Source organism: Diadema antillarum, unplaced genomic scaffold (assembly GCF_040938485.1).
Source record: "Diadema antillarum isolate AM-2024a unplaced genomic scaffold, OU_Dant_1.0 scf00000028, whole genome shotgun sequence".
Classification (NCBI taxonomy): domain Eukaryota; kingdom Metazoa; phylum Echinodermata; class Echinoidea; order Diadematoida; family Diadematidae; genus Diadema; species Diadema antillarum.
This window is the reverse complement of record NW_027270917.1, coordinates 7217308-7234665: the sequence shown is the minus strand read 5'-3', so window position 1 is coordinate 7234665 and position 17358 is coordinate 7217308. Positions and strand designations below refer to the sequence as shown.

General features: G+C 39.8%; 1 protein-coding gene across 1 annotated transcript; it reads left to right on the top strand.

Moving 5' to 3' along the window:
- Positions 1–740: 740 nt before the first annotated feature.
- On the top strand, positions 741–10940 carry LOC139737043 (uncharacterized). Its single transcript, XM_071647724.1, has 5 exons — positions 741–830; positions 2917–4294; positions 9339–9561; positions 9984–10063; positions 10563–10940. Exons 2-5 carry the CDS (start codon positions 2962–2964, stop codon positions 10805–10807), a joined length of 1881 nt encoding a protein of 626 aa, XP_071503825.1. The 5' UTR covers positions 741–830; positions 2917–2961; the 3' UTR covers positions 10808–10940.
- Positions 10941–17358: the final 6418 nt, after the last annotated feature.

Here is a 17358-nt window from a genome sequence, read left to right as displayed (position 1 = left end):
TTATGTCAAGTCACCAGTAGACAGAAAGATCCGTCTGTCCGAAGGAGTCTTATATTTTTTGACGTTCGCTCTCAAGGGGATCCGTGAAGCCAGATGCAGTCTCTGCGGAACATATCCCCGACGACCACTGACGACCCGGAGGGGTGTTTGTTCATCAATTTAGTCAGCGCTGACAAGTTGTCAGTCTCTGACAATTTCAGTAAAATCCTTGGTTCTGATTGGTTGAGACGCTCTTGTCACTGATTGTTACCAATGGTAATTGTCAGTGACTGACAAGTTGTCAGCGCTGACAACTTTCATGAAACGGTACCCAGATACAGACCGATCTTCTGGTCAATGTCACCAGCAGCACCATTTTAACTTCCAGCGGACTATGAATGATCGTGCTCCCGTAACTCCAGGCGTCGGTATGTAAATCAAACGCCGAGAAACGGAGCTGCAGTGAAACTGCAACAATGCAATGCTTGCGTTCAAAAAATGGCATTTCAAGATCAATCGCCCCGACGTCAAACGCCCATCTATATCATGCCAGAATAACACCTTCTTAATGAACTAATACCTGTATGAATTAAGTCAAAGAAGACCCACTTTTAGTACTTACTGAATAATTATGGTCCCTGAGCAAACTTCAAGTTCTCCGGTATGGTAAATTTACCGTACTTAGTATTTTTAAATTTCGAGGCAGGCTGCGCCCCCAACGTCAGTATCTAAACATGCAAAATATTTGCATGCTCAAAGCGCCAACAATGAAATAAATGTCTCCTTCAGTTTTGTCAACTCTTGCATGGAGAAAATTGGAGAACATTTCATTACCTGAGATATATATATTTGTGAGTATGTGCGGCTTATATCCAGAGGAATTGTTTTTCTGTATTCATTATTTTGCATCTAAAAAATCGTGAGTTAGGGAAACTAAATAAAAGCATACTGAATGTTCAGTCCCATATATTCATTCTTGTGATAGTAATAGAGGGATGTGTGTGGCCTGTAAAGTGTAACTGTCACGTTACTTGTTACTTGTTGAAATAATCCCAAAACTGCAGCTCCGTTGAAGCTATACCGGGATGAACAATCCCTGCCGTGTGTCAACAAGGGTGCAGAGGTGCCATAGTCATAACCCACATATTTACAATAAAAGTGGTTGAACCCGTGCAAGTAAAAATAAGGTTGGCTCCTTACAGGACACTGGAACCAGAAGAAGGCTGCATTATGATGATATGTTGGAGTGCAGCCTCTCTGAATTCTGTTGGGTTGGTGAGTTGAACAGCTGCGCCTGGCAAACTGTTCCACAGTCTTGTTGCTCTTGGAAATAGTGAAAACTTGTAGGGGTCGATGGTTGCTGTGGGTTAAGTCGTGTTTTAAAGTTTATATAGAAACAAATGAACAACATCGCATACTCATAGATTAGTATAGTATTAGACAGCCCTAGTAAGTCTACTACTCATCGACCACTTACATTCATTACATGTATTTTTAGATCGACCACCCTCGCACAATGGCTTTCTCGTGTATGTGACTATGTCTGACTATGATTAGTATGAAATCAAAAGTATGTATGCATGGCATGGGACGGGGCGCAATGTGCCAATATGGCAATAATGCAATTACGCTGGAACATTTCGAACATGAATAGATAGCAAATCAAGATGAGAAATTAGGGGGATACAGGTAGATAAATAACCAATAACCTGAGCAAGGAAACAGGAGGAAGAAAGAAAATCCTCATTAGTAAATACATGTACAATTGTACGTAGATATAATACTTAATAGGTTCACGTATTTGCCCGGTCACTCGATTTAGATCTACGTGCTTTTCAATGGGAAAACGGGTGGTCGATTAAAATGATGAGCTTGCGCCGGTGAACAGTAAAAAATGTCACGTGTGTTTGTCACTGAGAATTCCGTGCATACGGTATACCACGGTACGAGTCAACATCTGAGCCTGGGATATGAATCTATGGACATGGTATTATCTCCTGCTTCAAGTGGAATGAAATTAAGGTGAAACTGAGGGATATTTTCTAAGATATAAGGTACCCAGGTATTTAATCAAAAAGTGGTCGATGAGTATTATGTCCAACTATAGGGATAGGCTACACTTCAATCATAGCTTCGTTTACACTGTCTGTGATTTTATATATCTTCAGAGTATAAGCCAGTTCACAGTTAGCTCATGGGCACATTGGTACAAATGATGTTTCTTTTTTCTCAATCGATTAGGCACTTCACTTGTTTTTAAAGCAGCATGTTGCATACATGTAAGCATGCCCACAATTTACAGAATTCATGTTCAAACAAAGAATGAACTTACGCAGAGGAGGAGACATTAATGGTCTGTCAATTGACACTTCAGCAGGCAGTCATTTTATTGTTTTGTGTTGAATGCATAAATAAACTTTCTACCAACATTGCTAAATACCAGGCTTGCTGTCAGGTGGATGTGCTAGTAAACTCCATTTATAAAGGTTGCATGAATACTCATTACATCAGGGTATGCTTATCTCGGTGAATGAAACGACCAACATGCCTGATTTGACAAATGACCTTTTTCTGCTCATGCACAAAGTGGAACTGTAAACTGGCTCATTGTTACAGACTAGCAGTAGCACACTACTCTCTGACACTGTATAGATTCTAGACTGTCTGGGCATAAATTTACAGCATTTTATAGGGTCTAACCCCATTTGGCATTTGTGGTGTACATACCGTAGCAAGGCCTTGGGCGATGAATTACCACAAAATCTCCCTCCCCCCCCCCAAAAAAAAAAAGAAAAAAAGAAAAAAAGGAAAAAAAAAAGAAGAAAAATCCACTCTACATAATATCAGAGAATGCAATAAAATGTATCTTCATCATTCATAGCTGTTTTGCTTCTGTGAGTGTAATGATGACTGTTGCCTTTTTTTTTTTTTTTCAAGCCACACATGGAAGTGCGTGATCCCTGAACCAACCCAGGATTAGACATGGAACCTGCCCCTGATGCCAGTGTCTCCTCCACGAGTGGGAAGGCGATCGAGGAGAGCAAAGATGCCTCCTCCCCAGGACATGCAGGAGGGGAGAAGAAAGTGCCGGAGATGCACGATGTTGTCGGCACTAGTCCTGAGCAAAAAGAGGTGGACAGGAAGGAAGGGGATGGCCAAGCAATAATACCAAAAGGGGAACCTTCCATCACAAATGCAGAAAGTGGACCAACTGCAGAGGAGTTAAAGGGAAAAACCCCAGAGGAACCAAATGGAAAAACTTCAGAGGAGTCGAAGGGAAAAGCTGCAGATGTTTCAGCAGATGGTGATGTGAAATCAACATCAGCACCTGTCTTGAAAGTGAAACAAGAACCCGTGGATCCCCCTGCACCCTTGGAATGTGATCAGCTGATTAGGACAGACGTGACTGCAGAAAAGACGGCAGAAAAATCCGGTAATAGTGAAGGAGATGTTATTGGTGAGTCTGCAGACAAACCCAGGGACGACAAGGCATGTGAAATTGACAGTACAGTTGAGGAAACCAAGTTGGTGTCGGTCCAGTCAGAGCCCGAACAGCCAACGAAGGAAAGAATCAGTGTTGATAGTGTAGAAGTAAAACCTGAGGTGCAGAAGGACTCTTCTGCGGGAAGCCACATCAAAGAGGAGCCGACTGTTCGAACAGAGAATGAAATTCAGAGGAGAGTGGAGACTCCCGGGGATGATGTGGCTCCCGTGGCTCCAAAAAAAGAAGGAGATTTGTCCCCTTCCAAGTTAACTGCCGCCAAAAGTGATGAAAAAGATGAGCCAACGGTCACAGCAAGTGACCCCAACAGGGTTGAGGGACACCTTGATAACAGCAAAGACGTTGATGCAAAGTCAGATGTGGTGCTACAGTCAGTCAAAAGTGAAACACCAGCAAGTGAGACGCACACTGTTGTGAAGAGCGAACCAAAGGTGGATGATGACGTGGCTATGGACTATCAGGCAGAAAATATTGTCAAAGTTGCCACAGAACCGTCTGCAACTCTGGAAAGTGCAAACAAAATGGAGACGGACGAGGCAAATCCTCCGGCAGAAACAGCGCCTAAGGCTGCAGCAGCCGAAGTTGCCACCGAACAGAGCAAAGCGGTGCACGAGATCATCGCCGAGCAGAGCAGGGGAGATGTGGACAGCACGGTCCCCACATCGGTGATTTCGGAGAAGGTGGATGCTCCCCCTCCTGTGGAGGTTTCTAAGCCAAGTGATTCTGACCATAAAGAAGAGCAGAAGGAGCTAACAGATGACTGGGACATACCGGCAAGTGATGAAGAAGAAGAGAATGGTGAAACTCTTGAAGGTAAAGCTTGTCAAGTGACAGCATTTACTTGAAAGCCATGTTGTCATGTGACAAAGTTAGATAGTGTGATATTAATTTTTGCATAAAAACAGAACAGCAGCTTATGCACTAATTGTGAGTTGTTGCTCGTATCTAACACACCCTTTCTATACAGTGAAAAATTACCATGCAAGACAGCTCAAGTCAATGCTGTACGCTGATGCAAAGTGTCTTGAGCGGAAGTTTTCATTATTATTTGCCATGTTGAATTAGAAATACAGTTTTTAGAAAACATAAGAGCAATACATAGTGCTAAGAATCAGTATTCTTCTTTCCTGTCTAAAGCCCGCTGCACACTATACGATCCGACCGGTCATACGACCTTAAGACTGGAAGTGTGACGTCACAGTCTTGCCAGTTTCCAGTCATACGACTGGGACTTAGCGCCAGTCATAGAGATTTGACATGTTGAATTTCTACGACCGGTCATGGGCTTTCAGCCATTCACAATACAGTAAAATGCAAGTGCATGCACGCACTGCGCGCACTTTAATACTCATTGGTAAAAAAATGTACTGATAGAACAGTCGTATGCCTGCTCGTGTGCGTTGGCAGGTCGTACGACTGGGTCTTGTGGTCTTATGGTTGTATAGTCGTGAGTCGTATAGTGTGCGGCGGGCTTTAGAGTTCTCATTCCATAGGTCTCTGTGACCCCATTTTAACATGTCATGGTGAGTCAACTATGTTAAAAAATCAGTGAAAGATAATTTTCATTTTCTGGAGAAACAATCCTCAAAGGTGATGTTCCCCAAACATAAGTACATGTATTGTGGATTTAGTGAATGCAGAAAATTTGATGAATCACTCATTGCTTGTTTAGGGAAAATCATACCATCTGTTCAAAAGTTAGCAGTTTCAAACATTTTAGTTAATTTTGTGCACAGGCGTACCCAGGATTTTTTAGAGGGGGGTGTTCAGTGGCGTACCGTGGGTCAAGACATTGGGGGGGGGGGGCGCACCTCATGGCCGGAAGCAACATCAGAATTGTATAATTGTACAATTAAATGCGAGCGAGCGGAGCGAGCGAGCTTGAAAATTTTGATATTTTACAGTCCCCAAACTGCCGTTTGTAGCTATGTATAATAATATATGTATGTATATATATATATATATATATATATATATATGATTTGGAAATTAAGGGGGTTGCACCGGGTGCAACTGCTGGCAGTTGCTGGCAGTAACATCAGGAGAATGGCATAACGATTAAATGCGAGCGAGCGAAGCGAGCGAGCTTGAAAATTTTGACATTTTAAGTCCCCAAACTGCCGTTGGCAGCTATATTTTTTCGCTTTAGAAATTAAGGGGAGGGGGCGCACCGGGCGCAACTGCTGGTAATTACTGACAGCAACATCAGGAGAATTGCATATGCGAGCGAGCTTGAAAATTTTGACATTTTACAGTCCCCAAACTGCCGTTTGTAGCTATATTTTTTCGCCTTAGAAATTAAGGGGAGGGGGCGCACCGGGCGCAACTGCTGGCAATTACTGACAGCAACATCAGGAGAATTGCATAACGATTAAATGCGAGCGAGCGAAGCGAGCGAGCTTAAAAATTTTGACATTTTACAGTCCCAAAACTGCCGTTTGTAGCTATATTTTTTCGCTTTGGAAATTAAGGGGAGGGGGCGCACCGGGCGCAACTGCTGGCAATTGCTGACAGCAACATCAGGAGAATTGCATAACGATTAAATGCGAGCGAACGAAGCGAGCGAGCTTGAAAATTTTGACATTTTACAGTCCTCTAACTGCTGTTTGTAGCTATATTTTTTCGCTTTAGAAATTAATGGGAGGGGCGCACCGGGCGCAACTGCTGGCAATTACTGACAGCAACATCAGGAGAATTGCATAACGATTAAAAATGCGACCGAGCAAAGCAAGCGAGCTTGAAAATTTTGATATTTTACAGTCCCAAAACTGCCGTTTGTAGCTATAATAATATATGTATATATATATATATATATATATATATATAGATATATATTTGCTTTGGAAATTAAGGGGGTTGCACCGGGTGCAACTGCTGGCAGTTGCTGGCAGTAACATCAGGAGAATGGCATAACGATTAAATGCGAGCGAGCGAAGCGAGCGAGCTTGAAAATTTTGACATTTTAAGTCCCCAAACTGCCGTTGGCAGCTATATTTTTTCGTTTTAGAAATTAAGGGGAGGGGGCGCACCGGGCGCAACTGCTGGTAATTACTGACAGCAACATCAGGAGAATTGCATAACGATTAAATGCGAGCGAGCGAAGCGAGCGAGCTTGAAAATTTTGACATTTTACAGTCCCCAAACTGCCGTTTGTAGCTATATTTTTTCGCCTTAGAAATCAAGGGGAGGGGGCGCACCGGGCGCAACTGCTGGCAATTTGACAGCAACATCAGGAGAATTGCATAACGATTAAATGCGAGCGAGCGAAGCGAGCGAGCTTGAAAATTTTGACATTTTACAGTCCCCAAACTGCCGTTTGTAGCTATATTTTTTCGCTTTGGAAATTCGGGGGGGGGGGGGGGGGGGGGCGGGGGCGCACCGGGCGCAACTGCTGGCAATTACTGGCAGTAACATCAGGAGAATGGAATATAACGGTTAAATGTGAGCGAGGGAAGCGAGCGAGCTTTAAAATTTTGACATTTTACCGTCCAAAAACTGTCGTTTGTAGCTACATGTATATATATTTTTTTCGCATTGGAGGGAGGGGGCGCCCGGTGCGCCCCCTGGATCCGCCACTGGTCGTCAAGGGGTGTCGGTTTATGTTCATGATTGGGGGAGGTATGACCAGCGAGCTTGAAAATTTTGACATTTTACAGTCCCCAAACTGCCGTTTGTAGCTATGTATAATAATATATGTATATATATATATATATATATATATATATATATATATATATATATATTTTATGCTTTGGAAATTAAGGGGGTTGCACCGGGTGCAACTGCTGGCAGTTGCTGGCAGTAACATCAGGAGAATGGCATTACGATTAAATGCGAGCGAGCGAAGCGAGCGAGCTTGAAAATTTTGACATTTTAAGTCCCCAAACTGCCGTTGGCAGCTATATTTTTTCGCTTTAGAAATGAAGGGGAGGGGGCGCACTGGGTGCAACTGCTGGCAGTTGCTGGCAGTAACATCAGGAGAATGGCATAACGATTAAATGCGAGCGAAAGTCCACTTGATATGCTTTTTCGAGCACTTAAAAGGGTTTTTTTTTTTGAGGGTGATATAAAATCTGATAAATTTAAGAGGGGTCTTTTGAGGGTGATTTAAATGTATAAATAGGCAACCCTAAATTTTGATATATTTTGGCGAGCGAGCGCAGCAAGCGAGCCGAAAATTTTTATATTTCAGCTTTATACATAACATGGAATTCTTGTCATTTTTGGTTATTAAATCTTCAAATTACAATTCTAATCATAGTGACGGCCTTATAGATAACGATTTGTTCCAACAGTGTCCAACCCCATCCCAGTAGGGACTTAAAAAAGTCCACATGATGTGCTTTTTCAAGTACTTATAGAAGGGGTCTTTTGAGGGTGTTTTAAATGTAATAGATATTGAAGAATTTTGGCGAGCGAGCCGAAAATTTTTGTATTTCAGCTTACAAAACATGGAATTCTTGTCATTTTTGGTTATTAAATCTTCGAATGACAATTCTAATCAAGATATAGTGACGGTCTTATAGATAACGATTTATACCAACAGTGTTCAACCCCAATCCCATCCTGGTAGGGACTTTAAAAAAGTCCACTTGATGTGCTTTTTCGAGCACTTAAAAGGTTTTTTTTTTTTGAGGGTGATATAAAATCTGATAAATTTTGATTAATTTTGGCGAGCGAGCGCAGCGAGCGTGCCGACAATTTTTGTATTTCACCTTACAAAACATGGAATTCTTGTCATTTTTTGGTTATTAAATCTTACAATTCTAATCAAGATGGGATAGTGACGGCTTCATAGATAACGATTTATGCCAACAAACTAAGGACTTGGAAAAATACTCTGAATTACTACGAGTGAGTGACCCGAAATTTTTATATTTCCACGTCATCATTACGTTTTGTTCTTCTTTTTTTTTTGGATAAATTTTGGCGAGCGGGCGCAGCGAGCGAGCCGAAAATTTGTATATTTCAGCGTTACAAAACATGGAATTCATGGAATTCATGTTTTGTTTTTATCTTGTTTGATTTGGTTTTCTGTTTGCGCGTCAGCTTCACGCGCGGTGCAGTAACGTAGTATTAACACGTACTGTACACGAGTTCTTTAGTGCGTATGATATTATGTAACTCCATAATGTATCATCATCCACACAAACATTAAAACAAGGAAGAGAGAGAGAAAAAAATGAACGCAAAAGAAAGGAAATGCGGAATTCAAAACGGAAATAAAAGCGGTAAAGACAGCTTTTGTTTCATTTGTCAACATCTAAGCATTGCTGAAGAGGGGTGTTGAATAGCTCAAACACCTCCCTCTTGCCCAAGGGGGGTGTTTGAACACCTTAAACACCCCCCTTTTGGCAAAGGGGGGTGTTTGAACACCCAAAACACCCCCCCCCCCCCCCCCCCCTCGGTACGCCCTTGATTTTGTGTAATCCTCTCTATAATTGGAACTTTACAAAAATGTTTGATGTGGTCATGTGAGAATAGTACAGTGATGTCAAGTAAATTTAAACAGAAGTTTACAAAAAATTATTTTCTGTGACATCCAAACAGCACTAGACTGTATAACTTGTTCATAGAGTGGGGAAAACATTTTTTGCCTCAACATTTCTCTATGAAAATGTAAAATAAAGTGTACTTCTCTAAAAAAAAAGAAAAAGAAAAAGACAACTTGTGATGCACTGTAGAATGGAGAACCATGCACCTGAGATTCTTCAAACTGGATACAGTAAGACAGTGCCTTTAATGAGCTGATACACCTTTAGTAAATGATAAAGCTTAGATCATTGACTTTTCACTTTATCTATGACTTTGACCACACCCATTTCTTTGCACCCGTCCCACCCCCACCCCCATCCAGGTGAGCCAGGGGAGAAGAAGAAGAGGGTCGGTGTGAAGCGCGGCTACTGGGAGCCCCCCGTCGAGGTTATCGTGGAGCTGTACAGGAAGCTGGACCAGGAGGGCATTCTGGAACTGACATGGAAGTGTCCCGGCAGGAGACCGCCGAGCGAGGAGGGTGATAAGGAAGAGGAGAAGGAGGCGATGGAGGACGTTGAGGATGAGGAGAAGATGGAGATTTCAAAGTAAATCTTAAATTGCTTCATAAAACTCAGTTTAGTGCAGGTGGGGATGTTATATCAATGTACTCTGGACTATAAGAATCAGAATTTAGTGTGTCCATCATGTGCGACTTGAGTAATGACTCTTCTAATTGTGGACAAATACGGTTGTCAGTTTATAATTTCTGATAATCTCTGATGAGAGGACATCTGCGGAGAGATGCGGTCCAATAAAAAAAGATGTTTGCTAATGACTGGTAATATGATAAGTGCATAAAAGAAGTAATAATTTTGTTTAGTTGATAAGTTTATTCGTCAGCCCATGTACATTTTTTTATTTCTTTAATTGAGCTACCTTCAAGATCATTACCCAAACCCCAAATAGGTTTTTTTCAAGTGTGCATTTAGCTGATATCATGTTATTCTGATGTGCTGTTCTCTTTTAGGGAGGAGATCCCCACAGAATTTGACTTTGACATGGATGTGGATTCGACAGCAAAGACAGTGACACCAAGACGAGTCCTTGGTATGTACTACTGATTGTAGCAATGGCTGAGAACCAATTTGCTAGATTTATGTGAAAAATTTGTCTGAGTACCCATTTACATTCTGTAGTTGAATTTTGCCATAATCGCATTAACTGTGCCAACGGCCAGTTAGATCAAACTAAAGAAATGTAAAAATGGTCTCCATTTTTCTTGAGGATGGGTAGCAAAGAAAGAAAAGTGAAATGTTAAGAATTTCAAGTCATCTTATATACAGACATTCTTAGAAGTCTTTTAGAAGGGGTATGCTTGCTCGCTTTCTTTCCCGCCTTCTCTTACTACTCGTAAGCTCCCTTTGGACCTATTCTTATTATGATAATTCTTTTCTGCACCTTTTCATTCTTTTATTCCCATCCCTTGGACTTCATGAAAGTCCTCTGTGTGGAGGGTTTTTGAATTCTATGGCTATCGCTCCACAGATCAATCTTCTTAGATGCGTCAACATGCATACTGAACTCTGTAAATTTTCAATCCTCACAGGAAGTGGTCAGGCCCAGGGAAGCGGCAAGAAGCGAGTGGCCAGGATGGACAAGGTCCTCAACGACATCTTCCGGCACCGCAAGATCGAGAGCACCATCGCCGATCAGGGCGAGACCAAGAGGGAGGATGAGGTCGCCATGGAAACTGATCAGGCAGGGGACGGCTCGTCATCGTCGCCGGTCAATGCGACGACCCTGAGCAGGCCACAGGGCAAAGTGCACATACGCAGCGACCTGGATATGTAATCTATGGACACAGTTTTATCAGCCTCACATGTTCATTCCATTGGCAAAATCCCATTCATATTGATTACTGTAGAACAAGCAATTTTTGCACCATGAACTTTTTGCAAATTGCCATTGGCAATCAATACATATAGTGTAGATAAGAACTTTTGTGTGCATTTTAAATTTGCAAAATGGAAATGCACGTGAGAATTTCTGGTTTTACAGTGCATGGCAAAGGCTGTTTTATCGTTTTACCATTTCACTAGTACAATCAGTTTACTTCCCCACGTCAGTGAACAGGAACATTGGAAGTAATTGCATGACTATGAGTGGTAAAGTGTATGCACTTACAACGAGGATGAAATGCTGAGGTACAAAGCAAATGCTTACAGCCTCTTTCCCATACTCCTACTGCACCATTGAATGTTTCTACTACAGATATGGGGCTATACAAATGTTGTGGATCATCATCATCATCATCAGTGGTTGCTGACAGCCATTTTGGATGCCTTCTTTTTGCCCCTGAGGAGTTTTGTAGTTTGGTCCGTCCACCCTTCCTAAGATGATAGTAAGTCATATAAGATCATATGTCCCCTCAGAGTTTATGGAGATATTTAAAATACTTATTTTTATTTTATTGGGTGGAGTATGAACTTTGCAATAATCCTATGTCAAAATCAGCATGTTTCTAAATCCCGACTGCTTGAGTAATACTGTGAATGTTCACACTCTGGTTGCTGAAATTAATGCATGGTTACCCTCTCCCCCTCCATGGCACAAAGTTGGTCTTTCTTTGAATAATAAACCCTGAATAGTAAGTTTTATAGTCAAGTGCATGCTGTGCATAAAACAGCCACTATTTGAATTTCTGTATTTATAGATATTCTTTGTTTCTTTTCTTTCATTAAACCAAAAGAAAAAAAATGCAAAGCTGTTTTTTTCTGTTTATATTATTTTTTGGTATATATTGCTGCTTGTTCATTTTGAACGGTTGGCCTTTGTGTACAACTGGCTATGATTGAGACTAGCTCTATATGCTCGGAGTGGAATTTTGTGACTTTGGTGCCAAAATTCATTAAGGTTTAGCATGTGTTTTTGTCATGAATTCTTTCAGCATTGTTGGAATGTGACATACTCAGTTTTATAAATGACAAAAGAATTAACTTTTCAATCCTTTGTTTGACAGTAGTTGTCAGTCATGGATGTCATTTTTGTGGTAATAATTGTGACACTCCTTGTACAGTGGACCCTCATTTTAGCGAGGTTCCATTATAGAAGGAAAGTCTTTTCCATGTTGAAATTGATTTTGACACCATACAGAGCAAAACCAAACAAATATGCCTCTAGGAGATTGCTTAAAATCTGGCACAAAGTCAGGAAGTTGTGGAGTTTCAAAGGTTCACTTGATTTCAGGAACAAATGGTTTGAGTGGCAATAACATATGCAAGTTAACCCTAACTAGGCCGGGGGGGGCCTCCGAGGCCCCCCCCCTCGACGTTCCGCGCGATGTATCGCAATCGCAAAAAGCTATCGCCGCGACGTTTCATGACTTTTTTCTTTCGAGTCTCCCGCATCTTTTGACACCAAATTTGCGATGCCCGGGCGCGCGGTTCCGAAGTTACGCATCAATATGTACATGCATGTCAGACCAAAAATTGCTCAAAAACGTTAATTCGTGTACAATTTCAATGCAAACTGTGCTTACTGGCAAATTTCATAAAAGCATGATTATTTTGGTGTTTTATTGATTAAAATCAATGAATAACATATTTTCTTGTTCGGAGCGATGTCGCGGACAAATTTCATCGAAAAAACAATGAAAAACATAAAATCGAAAAAACAGAGAAATACATAAGAAATTCAAAAAAACAATAAAATACTTAAGAATTTTTTCTGATATCACAATTTTTTTTATTACACTTGCTAAGGACACTAAAAAGAATATTTACAAAAAATTGTGCCTGTTTTGAGCTTTTTTTGTGATTTATACCAAATAGTTTGATTTTATGCATCATCATGCATAAATTAGCATAATTTAGCATAAATGATGATTTTTTGAAAAATTAACTTCATGGTATTTTAGATTACATCATAGGCAATGTGTGTGCCAATTTTCGTCGCAATCGCGCGGTCGACGGCCGAGATCTGGAGGGGGGGGGGGGGCCTGGGAGGCCCCCCCCCCCCCCCCCCCAGCTCTATCAACTACCTAAATAGCCCGGCCTAGTTAGGGTTAAATGAAATGATAATGTTATCACCTCACAATTCTTGCATTCATTTGCACATAAAAAAGAAAAAGAAAAGAAAAGAAACACTTCTTTGGTTGGTAATTTAGCTGCACTACTACAAGCACCTCCCCCATACAAGTCTTAATTGCTAAGTCGCTGCAACTTGGCAATGATCTGCTGCAAAAGATACAATTTCATTTCCAAACGAGTAAACTTATTGAAACTCGATTTGCAGGTCATTTGAGACATGCAAGGCACAGAGTTGTTTGTGATTTCAATGATATAAAGAAAATGTTAAAAGATTTCAATATATTTTTATATTTCTAGCAAAATAAAAAGAGTGCTTTACTTATCCGTTTCACAAAGTAGTGGGAACAGTATTATTACCCTTAACATGTGTCTGTAACAAGTCAAGGGCACTCACTCTGCACTCACTCCATCCACTTGGGTGAACTTATCCTGTAAGACTTGGTGTGATGTGCCTGTATAATTTCTTTATGCAACCTGGTGTAACAAAAAAGCAAACTCAGAAACAAATACAAAACAAAACAAAACAACAACGAGAAAGTTGCGGTAGGTTTTGACCACTGTTGAGGGGCAGCATAAAGATTACTTTTAAAGCGCTTCTCACTTCATCTTTCATTTTATTTTGTATAGTGTACATAAAGTGATTAGGGAGTAATTATTGTACAGCAGTCATGGAAGAGACCAACTTGCATCTCAGTGTGTATGATGAATTGTCATACAAGTTTTGTCTTGTGGTAATATAGATATTACAAAGGAAATGTTTTGTAAGCCTTGTTTGCTCAGTTTTGTCAGTGTGAGGATTGATGCATATTGTTACTTGCAATTATGTGTACAGTGTGTGTGTGTGTGTGTGTGTATTATTTTGTGAGTCTGTGTGGATGTTTACAGTTGTCCTCTAGCCCATATTTTCAATTTGAAATTCTCATATCTTGACAGTGATTCTTATCATATATATACTGTATATTTATATATGTACAGTTATTGAGTAGGTTGTCCACGTGTTGGCAAGATAATAAGATAGAAAACAAAACTGGGACAAAGTTCATGCTATATTCACCAACGGTTTATTTCTGCACATAAATTTTTGAGCTACTCGCTCTTTGTCAAGTGTTGATACTGAGAGAACAATAACAAAAATTAAGCCATAACAATATTGCAACTGTGTTACCAAGGATGCGCGCTTTAATGCATCAATGCTAGGCATCCTAGCACCCAGCACGCATCCTGGCAACAGTGCAATATTACGTCATAATACAATGACAATGAGTATAAAGCATACAGTTTGATTTAAAAAAATTAAATGTTCATATTATTCATAATCATGATAATCACAGATTATGTAAAGATTATCTATACACTAGAATTATCATCTATACACTAGAATTATCTATACACTAGAATTATCTATACACTAGAATTAATTTATGTGTATGTTGAATTTTGAAAGGAAGAATGTACTGCTTTTACATCACCACCGCAGCTGCGTCCTCAGAGGAATTACTTCTATATCAATTGTGCCAAGTTTTTTTTTTTTATGTATGCTTTATACTCATTGTCATTGTATTATGACGTAATATTGCACTGTTGCCAGGATGCGTGCTGGGTGCTAAAATGCCTAGCATTGATGCGTTAAAGCACGCATCCTTGGTAACACGGTTGCAATATTGTTATGGCTTACTAGTAATTTTTGTTATTGTTCTCTCAGTATCAACACTTGAGAAAGAGCGAGTCGCTCAAAAATTTGTGTGCAGAAATAAACTGTTGGTGATTACAGCATGAACTTTGTTCCAGTTTTGTTTTTTATCTTATATATATACATACATTGTACATATATATCTATCTATCTATCTATATATATATATATATATATATATATATATACATGTACATTATATATATATTATATCTTAAAGCACAAAGTGCTCTCATGAGTAGACAGGAAGTGTGTTTGCACATTAAACATTGCATTACAGGAAAGGATTATATGGCTCAACAACAATCTTGAAAATATGTAATGTATATCCAAAGTCAGTTTATTCTAAAAAATATATCGTCTGTTTTTTTTTTTTTCTCTCTCTCTCAAAAGCAGAAAATCGGTATGCGTTTCTATGATGTGATGGTCATGGTTACTACATGAATTTAATCTAGGGTGTGTGTTGAAAAGGAAAAGAAGGAATTGGGAGAAGGGAAAACAGTGAGGAAGGAGAAGGAGGAAGAGAAGAATGAAGAGGAGGAATGAGAGCTAGAAGAAGAGAAGAGGAGGAAGAATAGGAAGATTTGAAAAAGGAAGAGGAGACAGAGCAATACCAGTATAGATTAGTAAGGGAAGGAAGAGAAGGAGCTAGAGGAATGAAAGAATGGAAGGGGAGGGGGAAAATGGGACTTGAAGAATGGGTGGATGAGAAGAAGAGGAAAAATGAGAAATTTGAAAAAGAAGACAAGGAGAAAATGTGGAGTAGGGTAAAGAAGAAGTTGATAAAGGGGAAGGAAAGTACTTAGAAAGGAAGAAGAGGAGTAGGAGAATTGAGAGAAGAAAGCAATGGAGAAGTATGAAAGATGGAAAGGAGAAAATATGAAGAAAAGAAGGAAGGACAAGCATTGGAGTATAAAGAAAGAGAGATGGATGAGGTGAAGAAAAAAAGAAGACAGGATAAAAAGAGAAATGAAAAGAAAGGCAGGAGAATCTTCTTAGTCCACTTCATTCTCATCTATGGACATTTTTTTTTTGTGCCATGTATATACACAATTCCAAATGAAAACAGGGAATAGACAAGGGAGGCTATGTGTAATGGGGTGAAGGGAGATTATTTACATAAAAAAAAAGGGGAGGAATGAAGGGAGGGGGTGGAAAGGAAAGATAAAAAAGGGTTATGTGAGACGATAAAATACATACACAAACACACACACCCAACAAAAACAAAACAAAACAAAAACAAAACAAAACAAAACAAACAAAACATAACAAAACATAACAAAACAAAACAAAACATGACATGAAGATAACTGGGTTTCAATAATATTATACATTGATACTTTCTTTCTTTTTTTTTAAAGGGAAGTCTGACATAAAAGTATATGCATCTGTAATGTAACATACAGGACTTACTTTCAGTTATTGACATTAACATTGTTAACATTGTTTTAACAACATCACGAATCAACACAATAAGTATTTAAAAGATGAGATTTAAGCCTACGCTTGAAGGCTGATTTACTTGAAGTATGTTTAATGCTTGCATCAAGCGAATTCCAAAACCTGGGTCCAGTATGTACTAGCGTTTTAAGAGTAAATTGTGTCCTTGCACGCAAGTTAAGTGCAAACCTGAAGCCTGCCTTGTGTTATATCTATGAACATCACTATTTTTCTTAAAAGGCTGTGCTAGTGCCAGTGGGAGTTCAACTGCATTAAGATCATACACTAGAGACCCTAACTGCATTAAATAGATATCTCCCACTATCTGTTAGCCATTGTTAGCATTTGATGTTTGTGTCTTCATTGCCTTCCATATTATTTTGTCCTTCTTTTTCAAGGGATTGCTTGGTAGTTTTGTGCATTGTAATGATTTTATGTTTTCTATAACTGTAGTTAGAATTCATACCTATAGTTTTCATACATTTTGACAGAAACATGGTACATGTTTACACAGCATCTCGGCAGCAAAATGATACATGCAAACCTATACATTGTATCATATAAAAAAGCTGAATGATCAATTTACTTCATTTCCTCTTTTTGAAAAGCTTGACACGTTGTCTGTTCACGGAGTGATATAATCTTATGCAATTCAACGTGGATCGAAATGGAACCAAATTCGACAGACTGTTCATGTGTCACTATAATCAGGAGTTAGCAATGATGTGAGCGTCTACTTTGGGTAGGGTTTCCTTTTATGTGCCGAACTTTGAGAGAAATTCCACCATCCGTCTTCACAAGTTATTTTTAGAATATGGGGACATCTATTGACCGTGGTACCACGCCCGAGGACTTCAGACAACTCATTGAAAATACAATGTATTAGTGTCAGACCTCTCTTTCTTTCGCAATTCACTGTATCTACATAAAACTACCAAAACAACAACATCGAGACCTGCCCAAAATTCGCGCGAACGTTCTCCGTTTGTTGCCGACAAATAGTGCATCCATTGCTACAATTTTTACACAAAAAGGATACCAATCAAGGGTGTGTGGTTAATAGCATGACGTCACTCCGTGAGCGTACTCCCTAACTTTGCGAGTGTTTTTGTGTTGTTGAACTGTACGTGGGAACTGTGCGTACGCGTACGTTCTCCTGTTGAGATCGGATATCGTAGCTAATG